The sequence below is a fragment of the Phalaenopsis equestris genome, unplaced genomic scaffold, assembly GCF_001263595.1.
Source record: "Phalaenopsis equestris unplaced genomic scaffold, ASM126359v1 Scaffold000929, whole genome shotgun sequence".
NCBI lineage: Eukaryota > Viridiplantae > Streptophyta > Magnoliopsida > Asparagales > Orchidaceae > Phalaenopsis > Phalaenopsis equestris.
The window spans coordinates 57026-74385 of record NW_018165368.1 but is presented as its reverse complement, the minus strand read 5'-3'; the positions used below and the strand labels follow the sequence as shown (position 1 = coordinate 74385).

Genomic DNA, 17360 nt, shown 5'->3' with positions numbered 1-17360 from the left:
AGACCTCAACCAAAAGTGAGGTCAACAATGTCATCAACATCCTCCATTGTATGCCCAAAAAGCTCTTTAAAGACCTTGTTCATGAGTCATTGATAAGTTGCACTAGCATTTTTTAACCCGAATGACGTAACCTGATAATAATATAAGCCTTTATCTGTTTGAAAAGAGGTGGCCTCCTCGTCTATTGGGTTCATCTTTATTTGGTTGTATCCCGAGTATGCATCCATAAAGCTTAGCATCTGATGGCCAGATGTGACATCAAGGAGTTGGTCTATGCGCGAGAGGGGAAAACTATCCTTCGGGCAAGCTTTGTTGAGGTCTGTATAATCAACACACATTCTCCATGAACAATTAGTTTTTTTCACCATGACGACATTGGTCAGTCATGCAGGATGGTGTACTTCTCATACCAACTTTGCTTCGAGAAGCTTGTTGACTTCTTGTTGAATAGCTTGTAAATGATCTGGGGCAAAATTGTGCTTCTTCTGGACTACCGGTTTAAAGGTTGAATCTATCTTTAAAGAGTGCATGATTATTTTCGGGTCAACTCTAGACATGTCGGCCAAAGTCCATGCAAAAATGTCTTGGTTCCTTTGGAGAAGATCTACTTACTCCGATCTTTGCTCATCAGAGAGTAGGGAACCAAGCTACACTTTTCTCAAGGGATGTTCATCAGAGAGTGGGATTTGAACCAAGTCTTCCACGGGAGAAGCCCGTTGAGATACATATACATCACATCTTCATCTCAAAGATCAAAGTTTTCAATGTTAAGTGTCATTGACGGGTGTGGCTGAGTTTCTCTGAGGTAACATGATTGTGTTATCTGTTGATCACCTCGCACGACGCCGATCCATACTGGGATTGGAAACTTGATCTTCAAGTGTGTTATAGAAGTCACGACGCCAAAGATTGATCGCAGTGGTCTCCCGAAGATAGCATTATATGTCGATTTTGATTTGAAAACGAAGAACTGAACTGAGTGAGTTATTTGTTGAGGAAAATCTCCCAATACAACGGGGAGATTTATTGTTCCCTCGACCCTCACTAATCGATTATCAAAACCATATAATGGTCCGGATGCAGGTTGAAGTCTTTCCCTTGTCAATCCCAAACTTAGGAAAATTGAATAGAACAAGACATCGATAGAGCTCCCATTGTCGATCAAGATCCTCTTTACGTTATAGCAGGGCTCACCAATTCCTGTAATTCACCAATTCCTGTGCTAATGACGAGAGGATCTTGGTGGGGGACTTGAACTCCTTCTAAATCGGAATCATCAAAAGTTATAGGCTCGAGGCGCAATTTCTTCTGCATTGGTTCACCAGGTATATTGACAAGGACTTGATCAATTAGCGATGGGCCTCCACCAATTGTTTGAACTTCTCCTACGACTGGGTGACCCCATGTTGCTGACTTGGTGTATGTTGCCCCCAGTAGGAGCATTATCAATACCAGCTGGTTTGTTTTGTACAAATCGACCAAGATATCCCTGTTTAATTAACCTTTCAATCTCTTCCTTGAGCTGCTTACATGCTTCAGTGGAGTGGCCACGACTTTCATGAAAATGACAGTATTGTTCCTGATTCACCGAGTTAGGGTTTAGGGCGTGGGGCCACTTAACGACTTGCTCATCTTTGATACTTTGATAGCCTTTGATAGCCATTAAGATGTTAGCACGTGATGTGCTGAGTGGTATATACTCTTTCTTAGGTCGATATTCAGTTCGTTGGCCTGCGGGTTGAGGAAGGATGTCACAGTTCCTCTGTTGTTCAGACTTTCTCTGTTGCAAAGATTGCAAAGATTGATTATTATCTCTATCTCTAGTGTTACCTTCGCGCTTTCCCCCAAATTTCTCAAATTGTTTCTTATGTACACTGATGGCCTCGTCTGCAGTGATTTGGGCCTCAACACGGTGGATAAGGTTGGCATAAGAACGAACTGTCTCTCGCATTGTGATGAGTAGAAGGGTCATGGGTGAAGCCCCCCAAGGAAAACCTCCTAAATAACTCTGGATCTACTCCTGGAATTTGACGGGCTTCAGTAGAAAACCTGCGAAAGTAGTCTTTGAGTGACTTTCCTTCACTTTGAAAAATTCCCGAGATATGGGATGAATCCTTGATGATCATTCAATTTGCGATGAACCGCTCCGCGAAAAGTTTGGCAAGCTCGTTAAAGGTGTTTATAGTGCCCCAAGGTAGAGAGTAGAACCAAGTTCGAGCTTGTCCTTTAAGTACTTGACACATAAGCACATCAGAGACATGCTGAATATGCATGATAGTTTGATAATGATCAATATGCTCGTAATGGTCGGTTGTCCCTTCATATGTATCGATGCTCGGAAGCTTAAAACCTGTTGGGATGGGGTGTTGGAGGACCGCATCCGCTAAGGGAGAAGATTCATGGATGTTATGGTGAGCGTAGAAGCGATCCTTTTTCTCTAAGGGGAACTCTTCTCGGACAAGGTGTCAGAGGCGTCGTAGTTCAATGCGAATGACGTTATCTGGAATGGCGGGAAGATGTGGCGATGTCGGGTGAGCTGCACAAGATAGATAGATGAGTGGAACTTGTTGTATCTAGGAGTTCAGTATCATGACCTGACAGGGGATGTGTTCCTTCTTGAGGAGGTGGGTCAGCAAGAGTTCCTCTGAGCAGTTGTTCCTCCAAGTGGTATGTTTCTCGTACGTCGCGGAGTTAATGGTAAACGAGTTTCATCCAATGGTGTAGGCAGCGGTTGTTGAGCCCTGCGTAGGAGCTGTAGGATCTCTAGTTGAGACTCCCCCATTCTACGCATTTGATCTTCTATTGAAGGACCCGAAACACATTCATTGGTGGGATAGCGTCTTCCTGCGTAGGAGATAATGCTCCCTGGAACAATGGTGTTGGAGCGGGATGCTCCATTGTCATGAACATTGTGGCTGGTGGCCATGTAGTAGACTGCGTAAGTACTTTAGTTGTGTGATTGACACTTTCCCACAGACAGCGCCAAACTGATGCGTGCTAGAAAATTCGTGGTGGTAGAGTAATGCATTATCGTCTTAGCATTGCAGGAGGATTCAACATACACTTAGATGGAAATGAATCAAGCTGTGATAACACCAAAATTTTTTATGTGGAAAACCCATTAAGGGGAAAAACCACGGGGCCTGGACCAGTTGTAAAAATCCACTATAAGTTGATGATTACAGATGCACCTGTCCCAAAGGCGGGAAAGGGTTACTAGCTTTCCAAATTACAAAGTCACAAAGTCAACTGACGGCGTCTAGTCAGCGGTGGTTGACGGAGGTCGGCGGTGATCGACGACAGTTGATGATAATCGATGTCGGTCAGTGGTGGTTGACGAAGGTCAGCGGTAGCTGAAGACAGTCGATGACGGTTGGCGGTGGTCGACGGAGGTCAGCGCTGGCTGAAGACAGTCGATGACGGTCGGCGATGGTCGACGGAGGTCAGCGGTGATCGATGAAGGTCAGCAGTGGTTGTCGACGGCCAGTGGTGGTCGACGAAGATCGATGATGATGAGGATGATCTTGGACTTGAGCTTCTTCTCAAATCCTCAAGTTCTCTCTTAAGTCTCCTCCCTCATGTGAGGGGTGAGACTCTGAGAGGGATAAGACTCTATTTATAGTATTCTATGTGCAATTAATACAAGAATATGAACCATTTTGATCTGACGGTCTAGAGAGTTTACTTCGATCATACTTGATCAGATGATGTTTGATGGTTTGATGGACATTTGAGTGCTTTAACGATGTCAAAATTGAGCAATCTTGGACTCGTTTGTTTCGTCTTGTCGAAACGCTCGATTCGACTATAAATTCGCTAGATTCGACATTCGTTTTATCTTTCAAATGCCTCCGGAAATCCTCTAAGAGTAGTTTAATGATTTGATCTGAGCTCGATTTGACTCGGATTGGATTGACTTTCATATTATTAGGTCCGTCTCATCGAGCCGATCAGTTTGACTATAAGTTTGCCGAAATCAAAGCTCGGGATGACTCTTAATCGAAGTTTGATTGTTTCTTATTCAAAAAATTGCATCTAGATTCGTGCCGGATGATGAAAATTTGTTGGTGGCGTATCAAAACTATTAAGTATAATTTTAGTATATTGTTTAAATTTCTTCTTGAAATGTGTTATTGAAGATATGGGTTTTAACATAATTAAGGTTATAGATAAATGTAATGAAAATTAATGATATATAGTTGTTTTAGCCTTAAAAGCTATGAGTATGAGCTTAAATTTGAATTTGTCACTCTTAACCTTTTGTTCTTGGCTTGCTGGCCAACACGTAACCATGGAAAGCTGTGATCATGAAGGTATGGTGCATGATGCTGTTAGAATTATCATATTTATAATGAAAAAATCTATATGCATAGCTCATTTGAAAAAAAAAAATATTAAAAATGATTAAATATATATATTTTTGAGTCCTATATCTATGCTCCTTTTGTCATAATGTAAACTCATAAGGCTTGATCATCCTTTAACAAGTTTTTTAATATAATTTCACTTAAAATGACACTTTTTTTTAGGGCGACATTTCTGAATCGGATTTGTTATATGGGTGACACATATATACAGTTAACCAATGTTATAACAGAGTTGATAGTATGTATTATGAAGGAAACATCTCCTTGAATGATAATAAGTATATCATGAAACACATATATTTGACAAATCCTACACAGGTCGTCAATATGTTATAGATGTGCTAGTTAATCATCTAACGAGATCATATAATTTATTTAGACTTCCAAGAGAGGCTTTTATACATACAATGAACTTATTACTTGACCGAGGACAATTAGTTGATGCTAAGAATATAAATGTTGCAGAGCAATTAAGAATTTTTCATAGATGTTGACACATGCTTATAACTACAAACAACTTCATGAATTTTTATAGCACTTGTTAAAAACAATAAGTAGATACCTGAATATTGTGTTACAAGTGATTACATCACTATCTAAATAGTTCGTTAAGTGGTCCCAACTAGAAGCGAACTGTCATATTGACAATTACATAGTTTTATCCTTATTTTCAAAATACTATCAGAGTAATTGATAGAACTTATATCCCAACATTGGTAAACAAGCAAACACAAAATGGGTATCGTAATAGATAATGATTTGTAACAAAATGTGATTATTGCAGTTTACATTTATAACACCTAAGTCTTAATTTTGCTCCAATTCATTTTTATATATTTACATGTCTAACACATAAACTTTACTATTCATATTTTTAACCCTCAAATCTTTCACATCACATCAAAATTATCATTATTTTAACTTTCCGTTGTGATGGAATCCCATTTAACATTGTGTAGCTTCTGTAGCTCTCTCATCTACTTCAACCTGAGAAAGAGAGAAGCTTAGCATTTCCTTTTTTTTTTCATCCTTTGATTGTAATATTATGTTTTTCATTCTTTTATGCTGCTGCAGAGTGAATAAATCAAAACTTCGTCGACTTTTATTTTCTATTTTTCAATCATTCTCTTGCTATGTGGTTGGATGATTGGAAAAAAAATATCTTTTTTAGTTGATGTTTGACATCCCAATTGTGTTCTATGAAAAAAATCTTACTTTTCTGAGAATATATTCATTACATGTCATTTTACCGTTTCATTGTTGCTTTATCTTGTTTACAATATATCAATGAATAAATCTTAGATAGTACGTTTATCTATATAAAAATTTCATTCAAATAACAATGACATGTATCATATGCATCAAATTTGGTTCAATTTTAAATTTCGGAAATAATACAATGCTAACTAAGATGACTAATGGCGACTATAGTACTTTTTTTTTTCTTTTCCCAATTGATTTTTAGGTGCCAAAATTTTTACTAATGTTGTTGGAGCCAATGTGGAAAAATATCTCCATCTCGAATGAGAATGTTGGTTATGTGACTATTAGGAATGAATCATAACATTAGGAGATGTTCGTGTAAATATCTCCATCTCAAATGAGAATGTTGGTTATGTGACTATTAGGAATGAATCATAACATTAGGAGATGTTCGTGCTCGATGATTTTGACATTTATGTGCATGAGATTGATGATGTTTTATATTTAAGTGCTATGTTTATGAATCCCCCAATTTTGCGACTAACTTATAGCCTCCAAGCTTAGGAAATCGTCAAAATTAGGGGTGCCAATTCGGGTCAATGGGTCAGATTTGGATTCGACCGAAAATGGTTTGACCAAATATGATCAACCCGTATCCTACCCGATTAATAAATATTTTGAAAACTAAGACCCTAACTCAATCAGAACTGAGTTTGACACGCTAACCCAAATCCGACTCAAAATTTTGAGTTTATTCATGTCATATTTGATTTTCAAGTTCAACACAAGCCGGATCGGAATGTCGAATTCGAAAATCTCTGGGTTGACCTCTCCCCCCATTGCTGAATCTGATAAACCTGATTAGGTTCGCCCGCCGCCTGTGCTTCAGCTGACACTGCTGGCAATGGTTACCAGCGATTCTTAGATCTTTGAATGTTAGATCGGGAGCATTACATGATTGTTTTTTCGCGCTCATCTCGCAACGATCGGGTCATGTCGATCTGTGGAGGATATTTGTACCGCAAGATGAAATCACCTATTTCCTATACCTTATTAAGGTAGTTTGTTTTTCGCAAATGATTACTCTTTGATTCTTATTAAGATGAAATCACCTATTTCCTATACTCCTCCCACCCTGAGTTTGAAGTTCTACTCTTTCATTTCTCACAATATCTCTTCTCATGCTAATCTGTGTAATGTCATGTGATGGTCTCACAATCATTTTGTTATTTTGATGCTTTTATCGACGAATTGTGTTTATAATTATGGATCGTACATCATGCCGTTCACAATGAAAGACAAAAAAAAAAGAAGTTTTCCGATATTTTAGAAGGATTACAGTTCATGTTTGTGCTTTGCTAAATAAATAGTGTTAATTGTTTATGCTGAAGAAATGAAATGCTATATATTTTTTTTAATTTGGTTTCTCTAAAATATAGATTTATTTGATCGGTATTGAGGGATATCATTACGTGAATGTCCTATTTTACCTAATGAGAATTTACATACACATATCACACCATTCCTATGTATTTACATAACATCTAAAGTTTGATATTTACATTTATATCACTTTGGTGCAATAAACCTACCTAAAAGTTTTATTTCACTTTTAAAAGTTAGTAATAGTGACATTTTTTATGTGATGTTTAAGATTTAAGCGTTATATCTGTGCTGGGAGGGGCATGTGATTGGACTCCCCATTGCTTGGCTATTGGGGGTCGATAAAGTTTCATTGTTTTTTTTAAACTGATTCCTATTCTTAATTTGATTTCCATTTCATTTTTGTGTTTTTTTGCTTTTTTTATTTAAAAAATGTAGATATAAGTATGGAAATAAAAGCTGCCAAAATAACCTATGCTGATTGCAGATAAAGTACCATTTAAGGCTATCCATATTATAGAAATCCAAGAGTTAAAGCTATATAGGAGAAACAATAAAGTTCATTTAGCGCAGTAGAGATGAAAATGTTAAAGTGAATGTTTATAAAAATTCATCTTGGAAATGACTAAAAAAAGTTTTTGATTTCTTGTTTATTGAGGAAAAGGGGAAGAAAAATAGATTTCGGTAATTTGAACATTTAAAAACTTCTAAGGTTGTGTTCTAAGTCAACCATAAATAGTTAGGGTAAGACTAAGCGTCCGTTTGAGGCAGTAGCAGCTTTTTACTAACTTGCCGCGCAACTGCTGTCCCAGGAAGCTGTTTGTTTTGTACAACTGTGCAGCAGTTGTTTACGATAAATTTTTTTTTTTTGCTCTGTATTGCTGTGCTATTTATAACATAACCAATTCATGTTGAATAATTAATACATGAAAATAAAAATTACATTCAGAATTCCAAAAAAATCATAAGTTAAAATAATACACCTAAAACTGACATCTTATTTAACAATAAATAACACAACAATCAAAATAAAAAAATAAAACTATTAAAACATTAATTAACATTATCTTGATATTGAATTTAAAATGCACATGGTCAATTTCTCGAGATAATTTCTTCTCCAAATAAACTTTCCGCTCCTGATCACTATCAAAGGTGAAATCGTTTAACTAATCCGCCCACTTGAAAAAGTCACAATCTTCTTCTGATTTCTTCTCCCATAGCTATGCTCTTTTTTGTGAAGTATGTAGTTAACATTGCAATCCACAGTCGCAATACAAGTCTCTAGAGACACCGGAAGACCTTGAGCTCATATTTTCAGAAGGTTTAAAATCACAAGCCAAAAAATAGTTAGATGAAACATTAATTAAGAATAATTGAAAAACATAATTAAAATTCAGCTAATGATAACACTTTATAAATATTAAAGTAGAACCATAAAATTTTGTGTTGGTGGGTCACAACGTCCAATGTATGCAATCTTTTCGTTGTTTGACACACATACTTATATTTGTCAATCAATTGCTCTAATACAATCTTAAGTCATTTATGTAAGATATTAGAGTTACCGCACTTAAGTAAATTTTGGAAAAAGATGAGCACATAAATTTGCCTTAAATTATGACATAAAAAGTTGATCTTGTGAAATCTCTATAAGGGTGCTTTGTAATGTAGGGTGTTCATGTCTGATAACTTTTGAAGATAAACTAATCAGAGTTTCAAACCAATTGAAAAATATCTACTGATTGTTTTTTATGAATGTTGGAATCACTTCATGACTCCTCTCATAGACTAATTTTGTGAAAAAATATAGTGGGGTATAGCTAACACCTCTCTTGAAGACATCCTAGATGGGTCATGGAGTTCATGATTTTTTGTGAAGTTCTTCTAATAGATTAGTTAATATGGCCTATGTCATACAAAATATATTATTAAATCTTATTGGATGACCCATAAGAAACTTCCCATTCCAATTGTCGCTAATGTACGTGGATATCATGCAAGGAGTACGAGCACTATATGAGTTGTAATCCTCATGCATTAAGCATAATACAACTGTAATTTTTCTTTTACATCTTTCTCTTTTCATGTTATTCAATTTTGATGTGGCTAATATATATATAAATAATACTTATGTATTATCAAGTAATAAGTTAAACAAAAATCATGACAATATAAGCCCAAAAATAATGAAGGATTGTAGCACTCATACATAAAAAATAATAAATCATATATCCATATCAATCAAACATAAAACATCAAAAATAACATAAGAGTCATACATCCCAATTTTCATTAAAATAACGTAAATAACTCTACTAGCATGCACTCTCACTTGTTGCACATGCATGATCACGTGTGGTCACGACTTCACCAAATATCAGATCCAATTTTTCTTCAAACTCGGGGTCAATGCCTTTAAACTTGAATTTCTTAGCTTTTGACCCAATCTATAAATTAATTGATAGTTAATATGTTAGATGACTTCAAAAAAATGAAACACACTAAACGCTTATAATTTTTTTACCTCCAATCTCTCAACCTACCATTCTTCTGAAGCATCAATAATTCGTTTTATGAGATCCCAAAATAAGTTCGTGAATTCTTGCTTTAACTCTTTTCATATTTTTTAAACATTTTTTAACTGAACATATTTGTTTTTCACTTGCATTCTATCATATTTTCTTCCAGTGATTTTCTTATTTTTTTAATAATATTCCGTCATCATTCCTTTCTAAAATAGGCGATTCACCTATTTGGTAATTCTACTTCTTTTAGGCAGGGATCGTAAAAGGTTTACTTCACATCTTTATCCAACATAGCAGACGATCCGACTTCTTTTTTCTTAGACATTACTACTAATAGCATGAAAAGAACTAATCAACATAAATTAACCAAGAAAGTAATGCACAACTCCCCAACCCTTTCTCCGCATGACACAAAAGTGATAGTACCCGCACCTGAAAGCCCACACATCAAGCAATGTAACAAAAAATAAACATCTGAAAGCCCATAACTAGCCAGAAAACTAAGAATAAACATCTGAAATCTAGCTAAATAGTTTGCTCTAGGTTAGCTCTTTTTTTCGAACTTAAATTTAACCAGCCATAGTTTTTTCATTCATTTCAATTCAGGGCATACTCATAAATACAACTAAAGGACCTTGCGAAAGTTTTATTAGAACGAAACCATAGAACGTGGGTGAGTGACTATGACAAAGTGCATCTAATTAAACTCATGGATTCATAAACTATGTGTCTCATAATCAACCACTATGACAAAAAGATCGATCAAGAAATTTATGAACTAATTGAAGCATGTAATATATCAAAGTCAGACAACATAGCTGAAACCTCTCAATGGAACAACCTCACATAGCTCAAGAGCAATTACACATGTATTAGCAACATTCCATACACATAGATTTCTACAGATAGTCCTCGAGTTACCAAAGGCAGAAACCACAAGCAACATACAACAAACCAATAGGAATACATCATCAGTCAAGCCCCTCAAAGGAATACACCATCAAGTAAGCCCTCAATTCATAAAACTTTAATCAAACAATTTCATAAAAAAAAAAAAAGGCTCCTCCCTTCATCAGAAAACAATTTAACTAGCCATGCTAACTATGATCATGATGGGGAAATGTCTAATGCAATTTATTGGTTGGTATATGTATGTGTTATGACTTGGTTCTCTACAATGCTTTGACAGTTCAAGTTTTAAGGTTTTGTTCGGGATGCAACTTTGTAATAGATCACTTGTCCCTGTGGAGTTCTTTAAAAAACTCATGAGAAATTTACATTCATACCACACAATTCTTATGTATTTACATATTTAACACACAAAATTTTGACATTCACCTTTTTGCGCCTTGGTGCCATAAGCTCATGCATGAGGAGATGTATTTCAATTTTAAAGAGACAGTGATTATGATATTTTTTATGTGATGTTAAAGATTTTAATGATATGCATGTAAATATGAATGTTTACGTTTTAAATGTGTACATACATAAAAATCTTCTTGTATGTACGTAATGGCCCTAAAACTCAAAATCATCCCACCTACAACCATGCGTAACTCACCCAACCACCCTCACTTAGAAATTGACATCCTTGCTAATGAAGTTATATATGACCTAGGAAGGTGGGATCGAAAGCCGGAGTTATAAGCGCCTATTTCAGCCAGAGCTATAATCCACAATCATTTTAGCTAGTACAACACAATACAGACCACCTCCTCATAAAAAAAAAATCTTTGAACTTCACATGAATTTCACAGGCCATCACAGAAACAATTGATGGCTCATAGACCAAATTTCTCCAAAAAATTTCTCCATCACAGAAGAATCACAAAGAGCAAAAATTGCAGAAAAAATCGAAGTTATTCACAGGAAAATCGAAGGCCATTACAAAAAAAATCCAAGATCATCACTGAAAACATTTCTCCAAATTTCTCCATTAGAGAAAACTTGAAAGCTCGGTGAGACAGAGAAACCACGAGCCATACATAGCAAATACTTCAAAGTTAAATGATAGATTAGAGGACAAAGAAAAACAGAGAAAAAGAAAGCATGAATCAAGCTCTTGCCATTGGTACTGGAGGACGAAGGAAACTGAAGGTAGAAAAAAACCTTAGGGCTCGATTGCTTTCACTCGAGCAAATTGCAGAAATGGGGGGCAGCGAAGGAATTTCATTCGAACAAAACCGCAAAATGAGGGTCTGCGACAGTGCCTAAATTTGAGGGGTGCTTTTAAAATGCACCTCCGCTGAAACCAAATGCGTATGGCGGCATTTTTGTGCGCCCCACAACTAAAAAAGCTTCCCCAAACGGACCCTAATAATGATGTTATCTATGAGCATGCAAAATGAACTAAATAAATCACTGACATGTCAAGGAAAAAGTATTGAAAATCAGATAACTTTGTTTGTAACCCTTCAAAAAGAATATATGAATCAGAACAAACATAAATTCAAAAAGAAGAAACGACCAAGAAGCTACAAAAGAAGGTGAGTACTCCATGGTTGAATCTAATAATATGCTTTGAATCATCTATTTTTACGTATGCACGTCTTCCTTATTATGGATTTTTTCTTAACTAGTTGTTGATAGTGTAAAAATGTTCTTTCTCATATAGTAATGAAGGTCTGCAGAAGAAGAAATTGAGAAGCTAAATTCAAAAATGAAAAGAAAGGAAAAGGATTTGGAAAATGCTATTCAATAAGCTTAATAATGATTAATTATACTAACAATTTTTTTTGGTGAAAGTTGTGTTTGCATGTATTCTTATGCATTTTATGGTGAGTGTAAGCATGTCAGCAATTTTACTGTTGCTCCACTATGGTTGTTTTGAAGCATCCATGGATTCTTTATTCTTTCATTAGAAACCTTATCACGAACAAGTCTCAAACAAACTATTGCATGGATACACTAAACTTTTAAGAAATTGTGTTCATTGGATTGAATCCTTACCTCAAGTCAATCTTGTATATCTTTTTTTTTGCTTAATTATATGATGCTTCTCAAAGATTGATCATTTGTATAAATTTTTGATGTGTTCGGTACATTAGATCCTGAATTTTCTTTACAACTATAGATTCTGTTCAGTTCTTTATAACTTGCAGAGAGTATAACCTATAAGTTATCCCTTAATCCATTGAATGTGGAAATATGTTTTAAGAATAGGAAGTTAGCCTAATTAATGCTGCAGTAATTATCAGGCTTTATTTGATCTTTTTATTTTCTTCCATTTCCATATTTATTTTTTTATGAATTTATGTCTTTTCTTTTATCTGGGTCTTGTAATGTGTATTTATACACCTTTTTCCTATCAATGAAAGCAAGGTGATCTAGCCACAAAAGTTAACAAAGATCATCAAAGATTTGCACATCAAGCAATTTAATTTGATTTCTTGATTGCTCTTGCTATTCAAGTGCCCATGGCTTGCTTCTTAATCTTGTCATTTTTTTCATTGGCAACATGTTCATGTGTGTAGGTCTAAATTTGATGACGATTGTTTGATCAAACTTCACGTTTTGCATAGATGATGCGATTACTTAAATATTCCATTTTTTTATTAATATTTGTGTTTTGGAAAATGTGAATTTTATATTTTTAGAGTTATTTCTTGCCTTCTTATTTATTAGAATTTATTTTCTATTAGTTATTTCGTTACTTTATCTTAATTGCTATCTTTCCATAGTTGGTATTGGCGGGAACTAATCCTTGTTTATTCATTCAATGATATACTGTTTGTGTATCATTGGTTGTTTGTACTCCATTGTGCCAAACTTATTGATCCCTCAACTTACATTCTTTTAATGTTTTATTATCAATGCTTTATCTCATTCTCTATCTCCTTGTTGGATTTATGTTTTCTTTTCGCTTGCAAATCTATTTATTATTCCATGGTACTTGCCCAGAAAGCTGAGCTAAAAGGCTGAATGCCCCCATGATACCCGAGCTACTATTTTAACTTGTATAAAGGATTGTTTGCCAAATATTGATTGTTTGTGTTTAGAAGTAGGCTTTTGCTAATCCTGCTGTCCTTTACCATACAACTAACATAAATCAATTTTATGCATATTTCATTATATTTTTAGTAATTAAGCATTGATTTTATATTTAGATTTATCATAACTTTCTTTTTTCAAAATTGGGTCAAAGTACATCTTCATCATCATCTTGTTGATCCCTAATTGGTTTCATTATTTAAATGTTCCATTTTCATGGCATATATATGTTTTGGTTACTATGACATATACTGCACTTATCGGTGAAAATAGGAATCTATTATTGTCTGTTTAGCCATAGTGCTAGAGGGTCGAAACCTAGAGCATTATGGGATGACTTCAATACTTATGCTGAGAACAACTCCAATTATATTATGTATTGATTTGGTAATATTTATTATCAAATCCAATAACTATGAAACCTTTTTAGAAATGATGAACTCTATTGAAGCTAACTGCTGGGGCAGCCTTATACATCTAACTAGCAATCAGGTTATTGACTATATTTACAAGTTCAGTTGAAATTGCTTCTTCAAATTTATCATCTTTGTTGTGACTAATTTATGCCTAACATCAAGCATGTAATGCTCTAGTTGTTATTATTCGCCTGATACTCATTTTCTTTCATGCATAGATTTTTCCTTTTTCTTTTTTTCTTTTTTTTGCAAAAATTTTCATTGCATTAAGTTAGCTCTTTGCTTTCCTAATTCTGATTAGGACAAAATTGAGAAAAAGGGATTCATGTAGCTGACCCCAGTTAGTGGGATAAAGGCTTGTTGTTGCTGTAAAGTAGAGTGGATAAATACTGGGATTCTGTCAATTCTATAGCTATTTCTCATCTAAGCATATCATTTTTTTCTTATTAAACATTTCAATGATTGTGTTCCGTGCACTGAGTCATCCTAAAAATACATTTGATTTACACGCTCTATATTGGCCATTGTTCAAATTTTAAGAAACTTTGTGTTTGTAGGAATTCATGGGGAGGGTTTCACAGGGGTTATTTCTGCACATCAAATCCATCTTTTCTTACAAGGCAGATTTTTGTTTCACGCATTGCTAAATATCTTTGTCCAAATAAGATTGCTTGGAAATCTATTTTATCAACATCATATTCAACTTTAGATTCGCTGTTTTGGGGATTCAACATGCGTGAAATGCATGGATTAGAAAGGTGGCAACCTATCAGATACAGAAGCAATGCTATAGTGACGGTTGACACTGCTAATAATGTGGCCAGATTTTGTATAGATGAACAAATTGAAAAAAAAGGAGTTCAACAAAAAGGAATGAAGAAGGTAAAGAAGAAAATGTCCCGAAAAGCAAAACTTAATGAATTGAAATGGTATCGCTTAAAAGCTAAGAAGAAGATGAAATCTCCAAATCCAGAAGTTAGGATTCGGTACAAACTCGATAAGGTTGGATGGCTTATGGTTATTCACCTTATGTCAATCATAATTCCTCAACCTTTTTATTTTATACTCTTTGTTATTTCCTTGCTCAGTAACTTGGCCCTATTTGCTCATATCTTGATTGACTTAAAGTTTTCTTTCACTGTCTTAGGCTAAAAGAAAAGAAGAGTGGCTGATTGAGAAACTGCGGAAGTTTGAGATGCCAAAAGCCCCCGAACCAGAACATGACCCTGAAATTCTTACAGAGGAGGAGAAGTTTTACCTTAAACGAACTGGTGAAAAGAAGAAGAATTATGTTCCTTTAGGAAGACGAGGAGTTTTTGGAGGTGTAGTTCTAAATATGCATCTCCACTGGAAGAACCATGAGACTGTTAAAGTAATTTGCAAGCCTTGCAGGCCTGGTCAGGTCTATGAATATGCAAAGGAGCTAACCCGGCTAAGCAAAGGCACTGTGATTGATATTAAAGCAGATAATACTATACTCTTTTATCGGGGAAAGAACTACGAGCGACCAGAGGTTATGTCGCCTCCTGATACTCTCTCTAAACAGAAGGTATGAATTGCCCACATTCTTTCAGCTTATTAGCATTTAACTCATTCACACTTGATGCCAACACTTTTGAGGTTTTTCCTTTTAAATTTGAAGGTTTGCTTTTATCGTGTTAAAAGGCTTTAATTATGTAATGCCTTGGATTTGCTGTTTCTGTAATGAGTTAAATAACTGGCAAGGGATTTGTGGTAACTTCTTGACTAATTTTTTGAAATGTAGCACTAATAGTTGATCAAACTTGAAAGTGCTTCGCTTTTATTTTTGTTTACTATTTTTTATTTTTATTTTGTTTTGTTTATTTTTTGATTTGATTTAAAGTATGTTTGGTGGAAGTTGTTTTTAAAAATAGTCAAAACACTTAAAATATGTTTTGAATGTTTTTAAATACAAGGTCATTTTTTAAAAGAAAAACAAAATAAAAACATATTAAAATTATATTAGCCAAATATGTTTTAAAAAACAAAAGTGAAAACTAAAGCAAAAAATATAAATAAAAGTAATGCCAAATGGGGCCTTAAATTATTATTGAAATGTTAAAAAGCGGAATGTTTACTTTCTTTGCATTGCTTCTACAGTAACTGAGCCTCTGGATTAACTTTTTTTGCAGGCTTTAGATAAGTATAAGTTTGAACAATCACTTGAACACACAGGCCAGTTCATCGAGAAGTTGGAGAAAGAGCTAGAAGATTATCATAAGCACATTGCTGTGTACAAGAACTTGCATGGAACTTTCTCAGACAGCCTTACAGCTATTGAGTAGTGGTTCTGCCTTTTTTGTTAAGGCGAATGTGTACCACTGCATAGCTTAAGCTTGATCCATAAATATTGGTTTAAGCTGAGAACAAGCCAAAAATATCAAATATTCTTCGTGTATTCCATCATAACTTAACTGGAACAAGAAAGGTAACTGTCTTTTTTTACTTCCATTGTTGCATTAATTTGCTATTTTTTCTTGTGAATATTGAATTATCATTCATTATGCAGCAATGTTTAAGCATTCTTTTAATTGTACGAGAACTGGATTTTTTCAATTTTTTATTTTTCCAAGGACTACTATAGCAATCTTTGATTAAACTTCTGAAGCTGTTATATTTTAAGGGAGAGTGGAAAATTGGAATTCTCACGTTTACCTTATTGAGGAGATTACATCATGTTTATATTACAGGATCTTTTGCTATTCAAGGTAATTCTTCCTTACGAAATAACTACATACATTGTAATCTTCTGGCAATTTTATCCAGGAAAAATATGTACAAATCAGGAAGAAATTGCAGCTGATTAATTACAGATTCTAGGAGACTATGAATGAAAAAAACTACAGCTCGGAGGATCCTAGAAGTAATTCCTCAAATTATGAAGATTTACATATTTGGAAGATTTACATATATACCACTCAATTCTTATATACTTACATATCTAACACCTAAACTTCAATGTTTACATATATGCCTCTTTAACTATGCATGAAAAGCTGTATTTCATTTTCACAAAAAGCTGTATTTCACTTTTTAAAAGTTAAAATAGTGGTATTTTTTATGCGATATGAAAGATTTGGGTGATATAAATTAAAAAAAATAAAGTTTAGGTGTTAGAGATGTAAATACATAGGAATTGGGTGGTATGCATATAAAGGCCCCATTTATTTTTCACCTATACTCGATTGCCCATCAGATTGTACAGTTATTTCTGGATTGAGTACAACTAGCCCTCATGACACTTCTTCTCAAGTTAGAGTAGATGTTATTTATGCCTAACTTCATGATGATATTTTGGAATGTGGTGCTTGAAAGTCTATTTGGTTAGGTTCTTAGCTAGTTGCTTGTATAATTTGACATATGTGATACATATGAATGGATAAAAAGCTGATCACTATGAAAATGTTTTATTTGACCATGTTAAATATTGATAGCTGATTTGTTTTCAACTC

General features: G+C 34.5%; 1 protein-coding gene across 1 annotated transcript; it reads left to right on the top strand.

The window, feature by feature from the left end:
• Positions 1-6371: 6371 nt before the first annotated feature.
• LOC110032352 (uncharacterized CRM domain-containing protein At3g25440, chloroplastic) lies at positions 6372-16334 on the top strand. The gene is made up of 4 exons (XM_020735950.1): positions 6372-6628; positions 14445-14889; positions 15035-15436; positions 16041-16334. The coding sequence occupies exons 1-4, from the start codon at positions 6504-6506 to the stop codon at positions 16191-16193; spliced, it is 1125 nt and encodes a 374-aa protein (XP_020591609.1). The 5' UTR covers positions 6372-6503; the 3' UTR covers positions 16194-16334.
• The last annotated feature ends 1026 nt before the right edge of the window (positions 16335-17360 follow it).